This window comes from Hemitrygon akajei, chromosome 8, assembly GCF_048418815.1.
Source record: "Hemitrygon akajei chromosome 8, sHemAka1.3, whole genome shotgun sequence".
NCBI classification, from domain to species: Eukaryota; Metazoa; Chordata; class Chondrichthyes; order Myliobatiformes; family Dasyatidae; genus Hemitrygon; species Hemitrygon akajei.
The window spans coordinates 1,866,785-1,883,612 of NC_133131.1; the positions used below are offsets into that span (position 1 = coordinate 1,866,785).

General features: G+C 42.2%; 1 protein-coding gene across 3 annotated transcripts in view; it reads left to right on the forward strand.

Moving 5' to 3' along the window:
- smg6 (SMG6 nonsense mediated mRNA decay factor) overlaps positions 1-16,828 on the forward strand; it is a 520,319-nt gene that overhangs the window by 473,302 nt on the left and 30,189 nt on the right. For all 3 annotated transcript variants that reach the window (XM_073053020.1, XM_073053021.1, XM_073053022.1), the window contains one exon: positions 10,223-10,434. In XM_073053020.1, the coding sequence (XP_072909121.1) occupies positions 10,223-10,434 (212 nt within the window). The remainder of the gene's footprint in view (positions 1-10,222; positions 10,435-16,828) is intronic.

Genomic DNA, 16,828 nt, shown 5'->3' on the forward strand with positions numbered 1-16,828 from the left:
GCTGCCTGGCTTGCTGAGTTCCTCGCATTTTGTGTGGAAGTTCAGATCACCCTGTTGGGCAAAATAAAAATGTTCTGCAAAGTGGTCGCATAATCCGCGTTTGGTTTCTCCAAGGTAAAGGAGACCACATTACAGAACGTGGAACACAGCAGCTGCTCTGCTCTGCAACTTTTAGTTTCTCCTTTTGTCCTGGTCCGTCTCCGTCTGTTGACACTCCTCCACACTGATCAGCAATAGTTACCGAACCTCCATGGAAGTGAGCAGGTGCACCTATGCCACCTGGACATCAGGCCTCCTGCCAGTATGAAGTTCCCATCTGCACCCTCCCTCTCGACTGGTTAAAGCGCTCCCTTTGTTTCCATTCCCTGTGGCCTGGAACATTAGCTCTGATTCTCTCCAGAGATGCTGCCTGATCAGCTGAGCAGCAACAGCACCAACTGCTTTTAAGTTTCTAATTCTGACAATCTGTCCCTATGCTGCGGTAATAACCACTGTGATCTGCCAGAAATCAAGTTTTTTCTGTTTCCACGAACCAGTAATTCAGTCAGAGTGTTTCATGTGTTTGTTCTAAGGACAATAATTTGGACCCACACACCAGGCGGTAATTCTGTAAATGTTTTATTCTATTCTTGTGTCTCTCTATGATTTAATCTGTATTTCTTGATTTCGACTCACCTTCACTATCTGAAAACTTTTTTCTACTCTCTTACCTTTAGAACATAGAACAGAGCAACACACACATGAACATCAAGTGTTTATTCCTTTTCACATGTGCTACCTGATTTGCTGAGTTCCTATAGCACTTCGTGTGTTACTCTGGATTTTCTAGCCTCTGCTGATCTCTTCTGTTTAGAACTTTGAACAGTACAGGCACTTCGGCCCACGATGTTGTGCCGGCCTTTTAACCAATTCTAAGATCAATTTAACCCTTGCTTCCCACATAACCCTCAATTTTTCTATCATTCAAATGCCTATCTAAGAGGTTCTTAAATGCCCCTAATGTATCTGACTCTACCACCACCCCCAGCAGGTCATGTCATGCACCCACCACTCTCTCTATAAAAAACCTACATCTGATGTCCCCCCCCTATACTTTCCTCCAATCACCGTAAAATTTTGCTCCCTACATATGACCCATTCCTGCCCTTGGAGAAAGTCTCTGGCTATCCCCTTGATCTATGCCTCTTAACATCTCATAAACCTCTAACACGTCACATCTCGTCCTCCTCTTCCCAAAGAGAAAAACCCAAGCTCGTTCAACCTTCCTTCATCAGAAATGTTTTGCAATCCTGCAAGATCTCCTCTACACCCTCTCTAAAGCTTCCACATCCTTTCTATAATGAACTAAATACAATATTCCATGTGTTGCAAATAAAGCTGATATTTGATCTTTGAGACAGGAGCTCTATAATTTAATCTCATAGACCTACCTTGCACACCTAAAGAGAGAAATAGTTCATCTTTGTGCTGGTGTTTGCATTCCATGAACTGCTCCCAGCCCACCTCCTCATCTGTATCTTTCAACATATGTTTTCCCATCTCTCCTTCATGGACCTATCCTTTTCAAAAGCATCTAGACTGAACCTATTGCCTGTGGTAGCAGGTTAATTGTTTCCTTAGTTCCTTATTGAATTTCATGTTTAGGTACTGCACCTGTCCTGCCAAGTACAAGATGTCTGTTAGGTTACCTGTCAGTTATCTCTTCAAATGAGAAAAACCCGAGTACTTAGTCTTTCCTGACACCTCCAATCCTTCTGCTAGTATCCTCACAAACCTGTTTGCTGTAAAATACATCAATGTCCTTATAGTTGAAAGATTCTAACCTCACTAGATGAAATATTAATTATTTATAAAATCTTTGTTCCACTTGAATTCTACACTAAAGAATCCCAGTGCCTTTCAATCCCTCTGTTAACTTGCAGTAATGATTCTAGAGATCTGTCCTAAAATTAATGTGATATTTATCGTAGTGATCTGTTCACTATCATGTGTTCCAAGGTGAATGTGTTATTTCTGCATGTCCTTTCAAAGATTATCAATTCATAATCCATAGTGTCAATGCTCATTTTCCTGAAATTCAGCTGAAGCTGGTTCACTTGCACTACAACCTTCCTGACTATCCCAGTCATCACCTGCCACTCATCCCAGTCGCTACCTACAGATTGTACAATTGAGTATGCTGTTTCCATCTCTAAGCAATTTATATATCTTGTAAACACCACATTCTAACCTTCTCCAGTCTGTAGTAACTACCTTTTTACCCCCCTCTCTCTGCATTTAGTCTTAACTAATTTCCTATCCATTTACCATAGCCAGGAGTAGGCTATATATTTGTTAAAAAAAAAGGTCACTGTACTCCCTAATCACTTACTGCTTTTGCAAGCTGTCTGTCTGTGATTCATTTACAAAAATTACCATGACATGTGCAAGCCATGAAACTGGGAAACGTTAGTCTCTGTGACCAAGGAGAAATTAGCATTCTTGTATATTGGGTTGGAGTTTGCATGAAAAGCCTAACTGTAAATAGGAAATGCTTCATCTGAGCCATCCTCCCTTCCCCCACCCCCTCCTTTAAAGAAGCTATCCCAGTACTAAAGGAAGGTCTTGGCCAGAAACTGTGACTATTTATTCCTTTCCATAGATGCTGCCTAACTTGCTGAATTTCTCCAGCATTTTATATGTTACTCTGGATTTCTAGCATCTGCAGAATCTCTTGTGTTTGTTATGACTATGAGATAATATTCCAATTTTCTATATCAATTGTAATGTTAGCTGCTCATTTTAAGGAGAGCACTTGGAGACAATTCCTCAGCAGCTGAATTGTACTTGCTTTTCAATGAAATCTGAGAGTACTGTATGTTGTAAACACCGCATTCTGCATCCAGGGATACCACTGAAGATAGAATCCCATTCCTATTTTTGGAAAAGACTTGGCTGATATGAATTTGCCTTGGAACATGAGGTGCCCACTGGATGATGGTGCTGGATTTTGACCGATAGTGGATACATCCGAGTGTGATACGTTTACCTGCTCAGTGTTTGAGTTTGATTTAGCTCTAATCTGACATTGACAAAGGCCAGTCTAACTCCCTGCAAACAATGTGCCATTTCTGTAAAGTACTGCCTTTGCCCTAACTCTTTAGATCAGACTTTTAACAAATTGTTCACCTGTTTCAAATTAGTAACAAGAAAACTATAACCACAAGCAACGAAATGGATTCAATCAGGGCAGTGCAACAGGATCTGTCTCCCCATCTGCTGCATTTAAACCTTGAACACACACCCAAATCAAATTGATGGGGGAGGTGTTTTAATTTTCCCTCATGGTACACCAGCGATTAATGATCAAATTGTACCATATCACAGAATCTGGATAGTTAAATTGTTCCCTCGAGGAGTGTACTGAGCTTGTTTGCCATCTTGAACACTCACTAATAATGATACTGTATTATTCAGTGAGGACGTCTGGACTGTCATCATAGAGTCCAACAGCACAAACCAGCCCCTTTGGCCCACCCTTGTCTCTACTATCATAACACAAACTCATCTCATTTTACCAATACAAGTACTCATACTAATGCCACCACACTAATGTTAGATTGGAGTAGATTCAGATTTATTTATCATCTGTACATGGAAACTTGCAGTGAAATGTGACATTTCTGTTAAGACCATAAGACATAGGAGCAGAACTAGGCCAGTAACAACCAACACACCTAAGGATGTGTTGGGGGCAGTGTGCAAGTGTCCCACACATTCTGGCACCAAGATAACACGTCCACCATGTTCAGCTTTACACAATAAAACTGAATAGAATACAACAAGCATCAAAATAACAGAACAAGCCTTGATACTTGTCACCCACACACACAGACAATCTTCCATCTCCAGGACAGGCCTCTAGTCCTCCAGTCTCCAGTCTCTGGGCTTTGGCCATTAGGCTTTGATTTCCAGACTTGGTCAATCTTTGGGCTTCAGCCTATGGTAAGAACCCCCAGACTAGCCATCATGAACTAGGATCTTGAACTCTGGGCTCACTGACTAACCGGCCCTCATGCCTTCAGCTCATAAGATCATTGATCCCAGGACCCAGTGACCTGTGACAGCCACGCATTCACGGATATCCTTCACCACCCATCCACATTGCTAGCCTCCCAGGCAGTGTGTTTCAGGTTCCAACCACCCTCTGGGTGAAAACATCCTTTTTTACATCCTCTCTAAAGCTTATACCTTAGCCATTGAAGGGGTGAATTCAACAGAAGTGGTATTAGAAAGTTTAAAAAGTTATTTTATATACCATACTTAGAGGAACAGTATGGAAAAGGCCACGTTGTCCAACAGCCTACCAATGTCACACTAGCCTAATTAAAGGACAATTTTAAATGACCAATTAGCCTAGTAACCAGACTGGAAAGAAACCCACACAGTTCACGGGGAGAACGTACAAACTCATTACAGACTTGTACTCTGAACACACCGAGCTCTAATAGCGTCACTCTAACCACTACACTGACATGGTGCCCTATCTAGATGGTAATTGTATGGGTTGTTATAATGACCAGATATGAATGAAATGGAAAAACAGGCAAAGTAGGGACTGGTTGTATAAAGACAAAGTTAAAGGTTCTTTATCTGAATGTGACTTTTCCCACATGGTACAAGTAGATGTAATAGTCATTGTGGAGATTAGAGATGTAGAATTAGATTGGAGGAGAAGCTTGTGGTGGTCCTGAGGATTGGAAAAATATTAAAATGGTGGGTGAAGGTTGATAAGGAAGAAAATGAGTTGAGAACAAGTTAATGAGACTTTTTAGGAATACTAACTAATTGGAATTTCCACATCTATATATTAGAGTTATAGAGTTGTACAGCACAGGAACAGAACAGGAAAAGTATATATCAGTCCCTCAGAAGTAGAGTTGGGAACTTAATATTGGAAAATAATATAAAGGTCAAGCTTTTTAAAGATTAACAAAAAAAATCTCAAAATAATATATGGTGACAAATATGTACTTTGATAATAAATTTACTTTCAACATTGAGTTTTTAATGTTTTGTTTCAGTTTTCAAAAGTGAAGCCGTGTACATAAACTCAAGTATAGATAGAAGTAAGAGTAAGCCATTCAACATCAGGTACCTGCTTTTTCATTCAGTTAACATCATGGCTGATCTGCTACCTCAGTGTCCGTTTCCTGCACCAACCTTGTATCAATTGGTTTAAACATTGTCGATTGCAGTCTTGAATATACTCAGAAGCTAAACCTCCACATACTTCTTAGATAGAGAATTCAATCCTCTTGGATAGAAATTACATTTTTCCATTCTTTCGTGAAGAAATTTCTTCTCATCTCTGTATTGAATGACCAGCTCATTATTCTAAGGCTGTAACCCCCGGTATTGACGCCCCAAGCAGAGGAAACCTTATTCTCTGTTGTTTCAAGAGGGTAACAGTTTTGTGCATTTCAATCAGATCCCTCTCATTTTTCTAAACTTAAGAGATTATTGGCCAGATCTGTTTAATTTCTTCTTGTGTAACCAGTCATCCTCAGAATCAGAGCAGTCCATATATTGTAAATATCACTGGGTAAGGAGACGGGACATGTGCACAGATGTGGGCTCTGCAGAGCACTATTTAAAGGTATCTACACTGCTTTTGAAATCCTCTGGCACTAAAGTATGACAGACTATGTTTTCCCTTATGTATGTAAACCAATGGTGATTCATATGGAACAGGGGTCCGTGACCCCTTGCTTAATGATATTGGTGTATGGCATAAAGAAGGTTGGGAACCCCTGATGTAAAAGGACACCAACACTTCTCACTCTCTCCATTTTTGTTTTTTTTTCTGGCAAAGTGGATGACACTACATTCCTCAACTCCATATTCCACCTGCCAGACCTTTGCCCATTCACTTAATCTGCTTTTATCACCCAAAGCATCTCTACATTCTCCCCACAGCCCACACTACCACCTAACTTTATATCGTCAGCTAATTTGGACATGTTACATTTCATCTCCTCATCCAAACTATTGAAATATGAAGACAAAAGATTGTGGGAAAATTAAATGATTTTCAGAGGTAGCTTGATAAAGGTGTATAAGATGGTAAGAAGCCTAGATAGTGGACAGCCAGAGACTTTTTCCCAGGGTGGAACTGGCTAATATGAGAGGGTACAATTTTAAGGTGATTGGGGGAAAGTATTGGGGGGGGGGAGGTATCAGTGGTAAATATTTTACACAGAGAGTGGTGGGTGTGTGGAATGCCCTTCCAAGGGTGGTTGTGGAGGCAGATACATTAAGGACATTTAAGAATCTCATAGTCAGACACATGGATGATTTTTTAAAAATGGAGGGCTTTGTAGGAGGAAGGGTTAGATTGATCTTGAAAAAAGTTAAAAGGTCAGCTTAACATCATGGGCCACAAGGTCTGCACTGTGCTATAGTGTTCAGAAAATTATTGGAGAAACAAATGAACATAAAGTTAGCAAGTCCCTTGGACCAAATGAAGGGCATCCTAGGGTTCTTAGGGAACAATTGTAACGTTAGTAGAGGCACTTGTGAACTTCCACTGTTCCCCATATTCTGGAAAAGTCCGAGTCAAATAGGAGAACACAAATGGTCCGCCGCTATTTCAAAAGGAGAGGGAGACAGAAGCGTTGAGGGAAACTGCTGGAATCTGTTATTTAGGAAGTGATGAGAAAACACCTGGAAATTCTCATATGATTGGGCAAAGTCAACAAGGTTTATGAAAGTGAGATTGTTTGAGGATGTTAACTAGACGATGGAAGTCAGTTGACGTTATATATTTTGATTACCAAATGATATGCAGGTAGAACAGCAATGATAAAGTGTTGTAGTATTGAGGGAAATATATCAGCAGAGATACTGAAAATTGAGATGAAAGATAAGTTATTTTTAGCTTGGCAAGCTGTAACAAGTGGGGTGCTACAGAAATCAGTGCCAGGAACAAGATCAACTGCATCTGACTGACTAGAAGCAGTCTTTTAATGTAATTATATATTTGGAGACCAAGTTTGTGTCTGTGTGTGTGTGTAGGGGGAGTTGTCAGAGGGAATACGTAGGATTTCTGACAAGGATGATTGGCATGAGTACAAATTTCTTCTTTAGATTGACTGTTTGCAATCTTCCCACAATATTGTGAAAACAACAGGTACTGTGAGCAAAGCTGGGAATTCCTGTAAGCTAAGCTTTTCAAGCTGAGAATCTCCCCTTTTGACAAGTAGTGGTTTTGTTCCTGCAGACCACACTAGAATTCCAGGTAACAGAAGTGTTGGAGGAAGTACTACAGGTAGTCAAGGTGATGCATGCAGAATACCAGTTTTATTGATGGAGACTTATGCGTAGCTGTTGATTTTTTGGTATCAGAAGGCAGCTGTGACTGTAGATGGAGAGTTGATGTTTCCTCTGCTCCTGCTCTCTGGTCTAGGTGTTGTAGAGGGAATTCCTGCATCACCCAGGCTATTGAGCCTGATCACTTTGGGTCATGGTTACTCCCAAGAACAGCCTCAGAAGAGACAGTGCTCCCACTGCTTCCGTGCTTTCTAAAAATTGCTATTCTCCATCTCTGACATCATTCTCACTCCTATTTCCACCACCTTCCTGCAACAACGAGAGGCATGTGTATTGACTGTAGGCTGGGTGGGCAAACACACAGTCATTAATTTTCACTGGATATAATGCCTTGTGTCTTGATAATCCTGTGTGGTCTCATCGTGGGCTGAAAGACCTGTACTGTTCTGTGTGCAATGGTATCTACTTGTGTTGTTACTGACAATGGGATTTCAAAAAGTTCAAAGTAAGTTTATTATCAAAGTACATATATGTCATATGTACCATATACTAACCTGAGATTCATTTTTGTGGGCATTCACAGTAAGTACTAAAATACTTATTTTGCTTACTTTGGCCAAGTACTAAAGACCTGTGCTGATCATCTGGCTGGTTAAAGCGAACTTTAACCTCTCACTCTGGCAGCATGTGGTACCCACCTGTTACAGCAGGCTTCGACTGGATCATTGCCTAAGAAGAATGTGGTAACCTACCTCAACGACTACCATCCAGTAGTACTTACATCCACAGTGATGAAGATGTGATTTGGATCCACTTCAGTTTGCCAACTGGAGCAACGGGTCCATTGCAGGTGCCATCTCATTGGTTCTTTACTCAACCCTGGAACATCTGGACAGCAAAATGCTTACATCAGGATGCTCTTTATCAGTTCAGCATTCAATACCATCATCCCTTAAAAACTAATCAATAAGCTTCAAAACCTTGGCCTTAATACCTCCTTGCGCAATCAGATCCTAGATTTCCTCATTTACAGACCACAAGTCAGTTTGGGTTGACAACAACATCTCCTCTCACGATCTCCATTAGCACAGGTTGTGTTTAGCACTCTGTTGTACTTGCTTTACACTTATGACTGTGTGGCTAAGCACAACTCCAATGCCATATTCAAGTTTGCTGACAACACCACTGTCATAGGTCAAATCATAGCTGGTGAAGAATCAGCAGGGAAATTGAAAATCTGGCTGAGTGGTGCCACAACAACAGCCTCTCACTCAATGTCAGCAAGACCAAGGATCTGATTATTGAGTTCAGGAAGATGTTCAGGTCCATGAGCCATTCCTCATCCGAGGTGGAGAGGCTCAGCAACTTTAAACTCCTCAGAGTTAAAATTTCAGAGGACCTGACCTGGGTCCAGCATGTAACTGCAATTACAAAGAAAGTACAGCAGTGCCTCTTCTTCCTTAGGAGTTTGTGAAGATTTGGCATGTCATCTAAAACTTTGACAAACTTCTATAGATGTGTGGTGGAGAGTATGTTGACTGGCTGCTCACAGCCTGGTATGGAAACACCAATGCCCTTGAATGGAAAATCCTACAAGAGATAGTGGATATGGCTCAGTTCACCACGGGTAAAGCCTTCCCCATCTTTGAGTACATCTACATGAAGTGTTGTGGCTGGAAAGCGGCATCCATCATCAGAGATCCTCACCACCAGGCTATGTTTTGTGCTTGCTGTTGCCATCAAGAAGAAGGTTCAGGAGCCTCAGGACTCACACCATCAGGTTCAGGAACTGCTTACTCCTCAGCCATCAGGCTCTTCAACCAAAGGGATAACTTCACACAACTTCACCTGCCCCATCATTGAAATGTTCCCACATTCTATGGACTCACTTTCAAGGACTTTTCATCTCATGTTCTCAATACTTATTGCTTAGTAATTTATTATTATTTCTTTTGTATTTGTGCAGTTTGTTTTCTTTTGCACACTGGTTGAATGCTCAAGTTAGTGCAGACTTTTATTGATTCCATTATGGTTATTATTCTATTGTGGATTTATTGAGTATGCCCACAAGAAAATGGATCTCAGGGTTGTATATTATGACATATGTTCTTACATTTACTTTGAACTTTTAACTTTAAATACAAAGAGACACAATGAAAGACTGCACACAACAAGACAGACCAACAACCAGTGTGCAAAAGACAACAAACTGCAAATACAAAAAGAAAAAATTGCAAAATAATAATAATAAATAATAAGCAATAAATATCGAGAACATGAGATGAAGAGTCATGGAAAGTAAGTCCATAGGTTGTGGGAATAGTTCAGTGATGTGATGAGTCAAGTTATCCTTCCTGGTTCAAGAACCTGATGGTTGAAGGGTAGTAACTGTTCCTGAACCTGGTGGTGTGAGACCTGAGGATAAGTTTGCAAAAAAAGAAAATCAGGAAAAGTTAGTGCAGTTACTGGAGTGAAGGGGAATGGGTTGTTGCCTGTCAGTTCAACGGTATCTTACTTTGTCACTCTGTTCTATTTTGCTCCTTCACACCTGTATTCAACGGCCAGGTTGGTTTTTTGAACCTGTAATCTTCCATTACAGTGATTAATTCAGTCAAAGGGCTAAGCAGAACAGGATGAACAAGAGCTTCGGTACTTGGGCAGCACCTCGCTGTCATCCTCTGGTGAAGCACAATGATGCTTGGACGTACTGAGCTCAGTAACCATTTTACTGGACACTGCATTTCTGCACGTACATGTGTTGGGTGGTTTTATATATATTTTAGGAAGATTTCTCTGTGTCTGTGTAGTCTCACAGTGGAAGTGTTAATATAATGACATTTTGGATAATTTCCTGCCGTTTCAAATACTGGATGTAGAATTGACAGACACTCTGTGCTGTTTAATGTTTCAGTGATTAATGAGCTGGATGGTCTGGCGAAAGGCCAGGACACAGACTACCACGGTGCAAACCATGCCAAAGTGGTGCAAGAGAGAGCCAAGAAAGCCATTGACTTCTTGGAACAAAGGTTTGAATCCCGTGACTCGTGCCTGAGGGCCCTAACCAGCAGAGGTAATGAGCTGGAGTCGATTGCGTTCAGGAGTGAAGATACAACCGGACAGCAGGTAACTGTGGCACTGCCCTCCTCAACCCCCTCTTCCTCCATCCCCATGATCTGGTGTTCCTCTCCAGTTTTTCATCACTGATTGTCATCAATTAACTGAAGCTGAACCTTCAGTTCAAGTTAACATTAGGGGCATTTAAGAACATATAGGGGCATATAGGCACATGGATAATTGAAAAATGGAGGGCTATGTAGGGGGAAAGGGTTAGATTGATCTTGAAGTACATAGGTCAACACAGTTCAGCATAACTGTGGGCTGAAAGGCCTTTACTGTGCTGTTAAATGTTCCATAATGTATGTTCTAACTCTGATGGGGCAAGCAGGGCCGGGCATTGAACCATCTGCTTGTTCAGCTGCCAATGGTGTTCCTCAAAAAAAATGCAGTACCCTGGCCAACATTCATACTTCAACCAACTTTGTCACCAATATATCAGCAGCTCTTCTGCAGATGACACGAAGGTTGGTGGCGCTGTGAATAAGCTGTTGTATGTTACAACTGGACATTGACAGGTTGGGCGGAGAAGTGGCAGATGGAGTTCAATCCGGAAAAATGTGAAGTGATACACTTTGTAAGATCAAATTTGAAAGCAGATTATATGATTAATGGCAGGATCCTTAGCAGTGTAGAGGAATAGAGGGATCTTGGGATCCACGTTCATAGTCAGGAGATTGAGTTCAACAACCATGAGGTAATGTTGCAGCTTCTTAAAACCCTAGTTAGACCAGACTTGGAATATTGTGTTCAATTCTGGTCACCTCTATACAAGAAGAATATGGAAGCTTTACAGAGGGTGCAGAGGAGATTTACCAGGATGCTGCCTGGACTAGAGGGCATGTCTTATGAGGACAGGTAGAGCGAGCTAAGGCTTTTCTCTTTGGAGTGGAGGAGGATGAGACTTGACTCGATAGAGGTGTACAAAATGATAAGAGGCATAGTCAGTCCTCTGATGTCCTTTAAACTCTCACAGCTGTGATCTCTGCACAACTTCTTACTGAGTCAGAACGTCCAGGGAAGTCAAACTGCTGTGAGCTTGGTGAGCAGCATTTGCCTTTCTCTGAGTCTCTTCTACTGCATTGTCAGTTATAAGTACTAACTCCATCATATCTAATCACTGTGACCATGCAAGGCCGCACAGTTAGCCTGACCTCAGTGGTTGGGAAGATGTTGGAGTCAATTGTTAGGATGAGGTGATGGAGTATTTGGTGACACAGGACAAGATAGGACAAAGTCAGCATGATTTCCTTCAAGGAAAATCCTGCCTGACAAACCTGTTGGAATTCTTAGAGGAGATTACAAGTAGGGTAGATAAAGGGGATGCAGTGGATGTTGTATATTTGGATTTTCAGAAGGCCTTTGACAAGGTGCCACACATGAGGCTGCTTACCAAGTTAAGAGCCCATAATATTACAGGAAAGTTACTAACATGGTCAGAGCATTGGCTGATTGGTAAGAGGCAACAAGTGGGAATAAAAGGATCCTTTTCTGGTTGGCTGCCAGTGACTAGTGGTGTTCCACAGGGGTAGGTGTTGGGACTGCTTTTTATGCTGTATATAAATGATTTAGATGATGGAATGGATGGCTTTTTTGCCAGGTTTGCAGATGATATGAAGCTTGGTGGAGGGGCAGGTAGTGTTATGGAAACAGGTAGGATGCAGAAGGACTTAGACAGATTAGGAGAATGAGCAAGAAAGTGGCAAATGAAATACAATGTTGGAAAATGCATGGTCATGTGCTTTGGTAGTAGAAATAAGTGTGCGGACTATTTTGTAAACGGGGAGAAAATCCAGGAATCTGAGATGCAGAGGGACTTGGATCCTTGTGCTTGCAGGTTGAGTTGGTGGTGAAGAAGGCAAATGCCATGTTAGCATTCATTTTAAGAGGTCTAGAATACAAGAGCAAGGATGCTGAGGCTTTATAAGGCACTGGCGAGGCCTCACCTTAAGTATTGTGAACAGCTTTGGTTCCCTCATCTTAGAAAAGATGTGCTGGCATTGGAGAGGGTCCAGGGGAGTTCATAAGGATGATTCCAGGAATGAAAGGGTTATCATCCGAGGAACGTTTGATGGCTCTGAGTCTGTACTCACTGGAATTCAGAAGGAATGGGGGGAGATCTCACTGAAACCTTTTCAATGTTGAAAGACCTAGACAGAGTAGTTGTGGAAAGGATGTTTCCCATGGTGTGAGAGTCTAGGACAAGGGGGCACAGCCTCAGGATTGAGGGGCGCCCTTTCAAAACAGTGATGCAGAGAAATTTCTTTAGCCAAATTGTGGTGAATTTGTGGAATTTGTTGCCTCATGCACCTGTGGAGGCCAGGTTGTTAGGTGTACTTAAGGCAGAGGCTGATAGGTTCTTGATTGGACATGGCATCAAATGTTACGGGGAGAAGACCGGGAACTGAGGTTGTGGAGGAGATTCAAAAAGAGGATCAGCCATGATTGAATGGCAGAGCAGACTCAATGGGCCAGATAGCCTAATTCTGCTCCTATGTTATGGTCTTATGATCTAATTGGGTTTGGGGCAGAAACCAAAAGGAGTGAGCTGGTTTGAGCACTGAGTGTTCTAGGCTTCACACCACGTCTAGTGATAAATATTGGCAAATGTTGGTTACGTGGAAAGGACAGGCAGGTTGTTCAATAGCTTGTGAAATCTGATACTCTTGTTCATATCTGGACAGTTGCTTTTCTGTGTAAGTGGTTTCAAAAAGTGTCCTTGTTGGTACTGGCTCTATCCTCAGTTATTTCCCCTCTGATGCCCTCAAAGCCTGCACGATCAAGTCTAGAGCAATGCAATCCAGAAATACTGCCCTCCAGACACAGGATAAATCACCTCTCTTTAAAAAAATTCCTTTTTTTATAACTTCATGAATTTCTGTTCATCAAAATTTGGGAGGCGGCACTGCAAGGGGTTTGATGAATTGCTTAATCCTGTTAGTGGCTGTGTCCCAGCCTGTATCAGGTGTGGATGGGTTCTGTGAAAAACAGCTTCAGAGAGACTTTGAAAAAACTATTGTCCTCGTTTCATTCTTCAAAGGAAAATTACTCTGGACACTCAGTTATTCAGAGTCCACTTTCATCTGTCACATTCTTTAAACAATATACACTTTCACAGGCAGAATTGGGAAACAGTTTCCTTTCGTAGGGGAATCTGGGCCAAGAGGTACAATTCAAACTTTCTGGCCAAGACATTCAAGAATAAAATCAGGAAGAACTAATTCATATAAAGGATGTTCAGATCTGGACTCATCTCTTTAAAGGTTAATGCTGGGTTCATGAAGGTGTTTTGAGAGCTGTACTGAGGTGCAGCATATTATCAGGAGCAGTTGCAAACACCAAACTGCTAGGGGGAGTTCAGTGGGTCAGGTAGCATCGTGGAGAAGGAGGACGCATCAGAGTTGATCTTTATTTCTCCAGAGATACAGTGCAGAACAGGCCCTTCCGGCCCAACGAGCCACACTGCCCAGCAACCCTACTGTTTTACACTAGCCTAAACACAGAACAATTACCTGCTTGCTGGAAAGTCTTTGGACCGTGGGAGGAAACCGTGGCACCTGGAGAAAACCCATGGGGAGAACATACAAAATCCTTACAGATGGTGCCAGAATTGAACTCTGAACTGCAGAACAGCCCAAGCTGCAGTAGCGTTGCACAAACCACTATGCTACCATGACACCTAAGGTGGAGGAGAGATAGCAAGTATAAAGAGGTGACTGGTTACCTCCCTCTACACTATTATCCTGATGCAGGGTTTCGGTATGAAACATCCCTCTGCCTCTACAGACGCCGCTTGACCCACTGATCTGCCGCAGATTTGTCTTTGCTCTGTATCCAAGTGCCTGTGGCCTGCTTGCTGAATTGAATTGAATTGACTTTATTTCTTATATCCTTCATACATGAGGAGTAAAAATCTTTACGTTGTCTCTGTCTAAATGTGCAATGTACAATCATAGTAATTTATTATAATTTATAATAAATAGAACAGTCATTGTAACAGAAATACACTCAAATCAGTCTGATGGCTTGGTGGAAGAAGCCAGGTTGGTCCTGTCTTTTATGCTGCGGTACCGTTTCCCGGATGGTAGCAGCTGGAGACAGTAGTGCTTGGTGTGATTCGGGTCCCCAATGATCCTTCGGGCCCTTTTTTTCACACCTGTTTTTGTAAATGTCCTGAGTCATGGGAAATTCACAACTGCAGATAAGCTGGGCTGTCCACACCACTCTCTGCAGAGTCCTGCGATTGAGGGAAGTACAGTCCCCATACCAGGCAGTGTTGCAGCCAGTCAGGATGCTCTTAATTATGCCCCTGTAGAAAGTTCTTACAATTTGGGGGACCATACCAAACTTCCTCAACTGTCTTAGGTGAAAGAGGCGCTGTTGTGCCTTTTACACCACACAGCTGGTGTGTACAGACCATGTGAGGTACCTCGGTGATGTGGATGCTGAGGAACTTAAAGCTGTTCACCATCTCAACCCCTGATCCATTGATGTCAATAGGGGTTAGCCCGTCTCCATTCCTCCTGTAGTCCACAACCAGCTCCTTTGTTTTTGTGACATAGAGGGAGAGGTTGTTTTCTTGACACCACTGTGTCAGAGAGATGACTTCTTCCCTGTACGTCACCTCGTTATTGTTTGAGATGAGGCCAATCAGTGTAGTGTTTTGGCAAATTTAATTAGCAGATTGGAGCTGTGGGTGATGACACAGTCATGCTGTGTCTCTAGGTGTGTTTGCTGCAGGAAATGATTGAATGAGAAAGCAGTAACTTGGAAAGATGTCATCTCTAACATCACAGAATATCCCGGATATCTGTGTCAATTCCGACATTCAGCCACAGAAGGAGACAAAACCATAAGACACAGGAGCAGAATTAAGCCATTTGGCCCATCGTATCTGGGCCACCATTCGATCATGGTTGATTTATTTTCCCTCTGAACCCCATTCTCCTGACTTCTCGCCTTTGAAGCCCTTATTAACTAAGAACCTATCAACCTCTGCTTTAAATATATTCAATGACTTGACCTTCACAGCCATATAGAAACATAGAAAATAGGTACAGGAGTAGATCATTCAGCCCTTCGAGCCTGCACTGCCATTCAGTATGATCATGGCTGATCATCCAACTCAGAACCCTGTACCTGCTTTCTCTCCATACCCCCTGATCCCTTTAGCCACAAGAGCCATATCTAACTTCCTCTTAAGTATAGCCAATGAACCGGCCTCAACTGTTTCCTGTGGCAGAGAATTCCACAGATTCACCACTCTCTGTGTGAAGAAGTTTTTCCTCATCTCGGTCCTAAAAGGCTTCCCCTTTATCCTTAAATTGTGACCCCTCGTTCTGGACTTCCCCAACATCGGAAACAATCTTCCTGCATCTAGCCTGTCCAATCCCTTTAGAATTTTATACATTTCAATAAGATCCCCCCTCAATCTTCTAAATTCCAGTGAGTATAAGCCTAGTCAAACCAGTCTTTCTTCATATGAAAGTCCTGCCATCCCAGGAATCAATCTGGTGAACCTTCTCTGTACTCCCTCTATGGCAAGAATGTCTTTCCTCAGATTAGGGGACCAAAACTGCACACAGTATTCTAGGTGCGGTCTCACCAAGGCCTTGTACAACTGCAGTAGAACCTCCCTGCTCCTGTACTCAAATCCTTTTGCTATGAATGCCAACATACCATTTGCCTTTTTCACCGCCTGCTGTACCTGCATGCCCACCTTCAATGACTGGTGTACAACGACACCCAGGTCTCGTTGCATCTCCCCTTTTCCTAATCGGCCGCCATTCAGATAATAATCTGTTTTCCTGTTCTTGCAACCAAAGTGGATAACCTCACATTTATCCACATTAAATTGCATCTGCCATGAATTTGCCCACTCACCTAACCTATCCAAGTCACCCTGCATCCTCTTAGCATCCTCCTCACAGCTAACACTGCCGCCCAGCTTCGTGTCATCCACAAACTTGGAGATGCTGCATTTAATTCCCTCGTCTAAATCATTAATATATATTGTAAACAACTGGGGTCCCAGCACTGAGCCTTGCGGTACCCCACTAGTCACTGCCTGCCATTTTGAAAAGGTCCCATTTACTCCCACTCTTTGTTTCCTGTCTGCCAACCAATTCTCTATCCACATCAATACCATACCCCCAATACCGTGTGCTTTAAGTTTGCACACTAATCTCCTGTGTGGGACCTTGTCAAAAGCCTTTTGAAAATCAAAATATACCACATCTACTTGCTCTCCTCTATCCACTCTACTAGTTACATCTTCAAAAAATTCTATAAGATTCGTCAGACATGATTTTCCTTTCACAAATCCATGCTGACTTTGTCCGATGATTTCACCTCTTTCCAAATGTGCTGTTATCACATCTTTGATAACCGACTCTAGCATTTT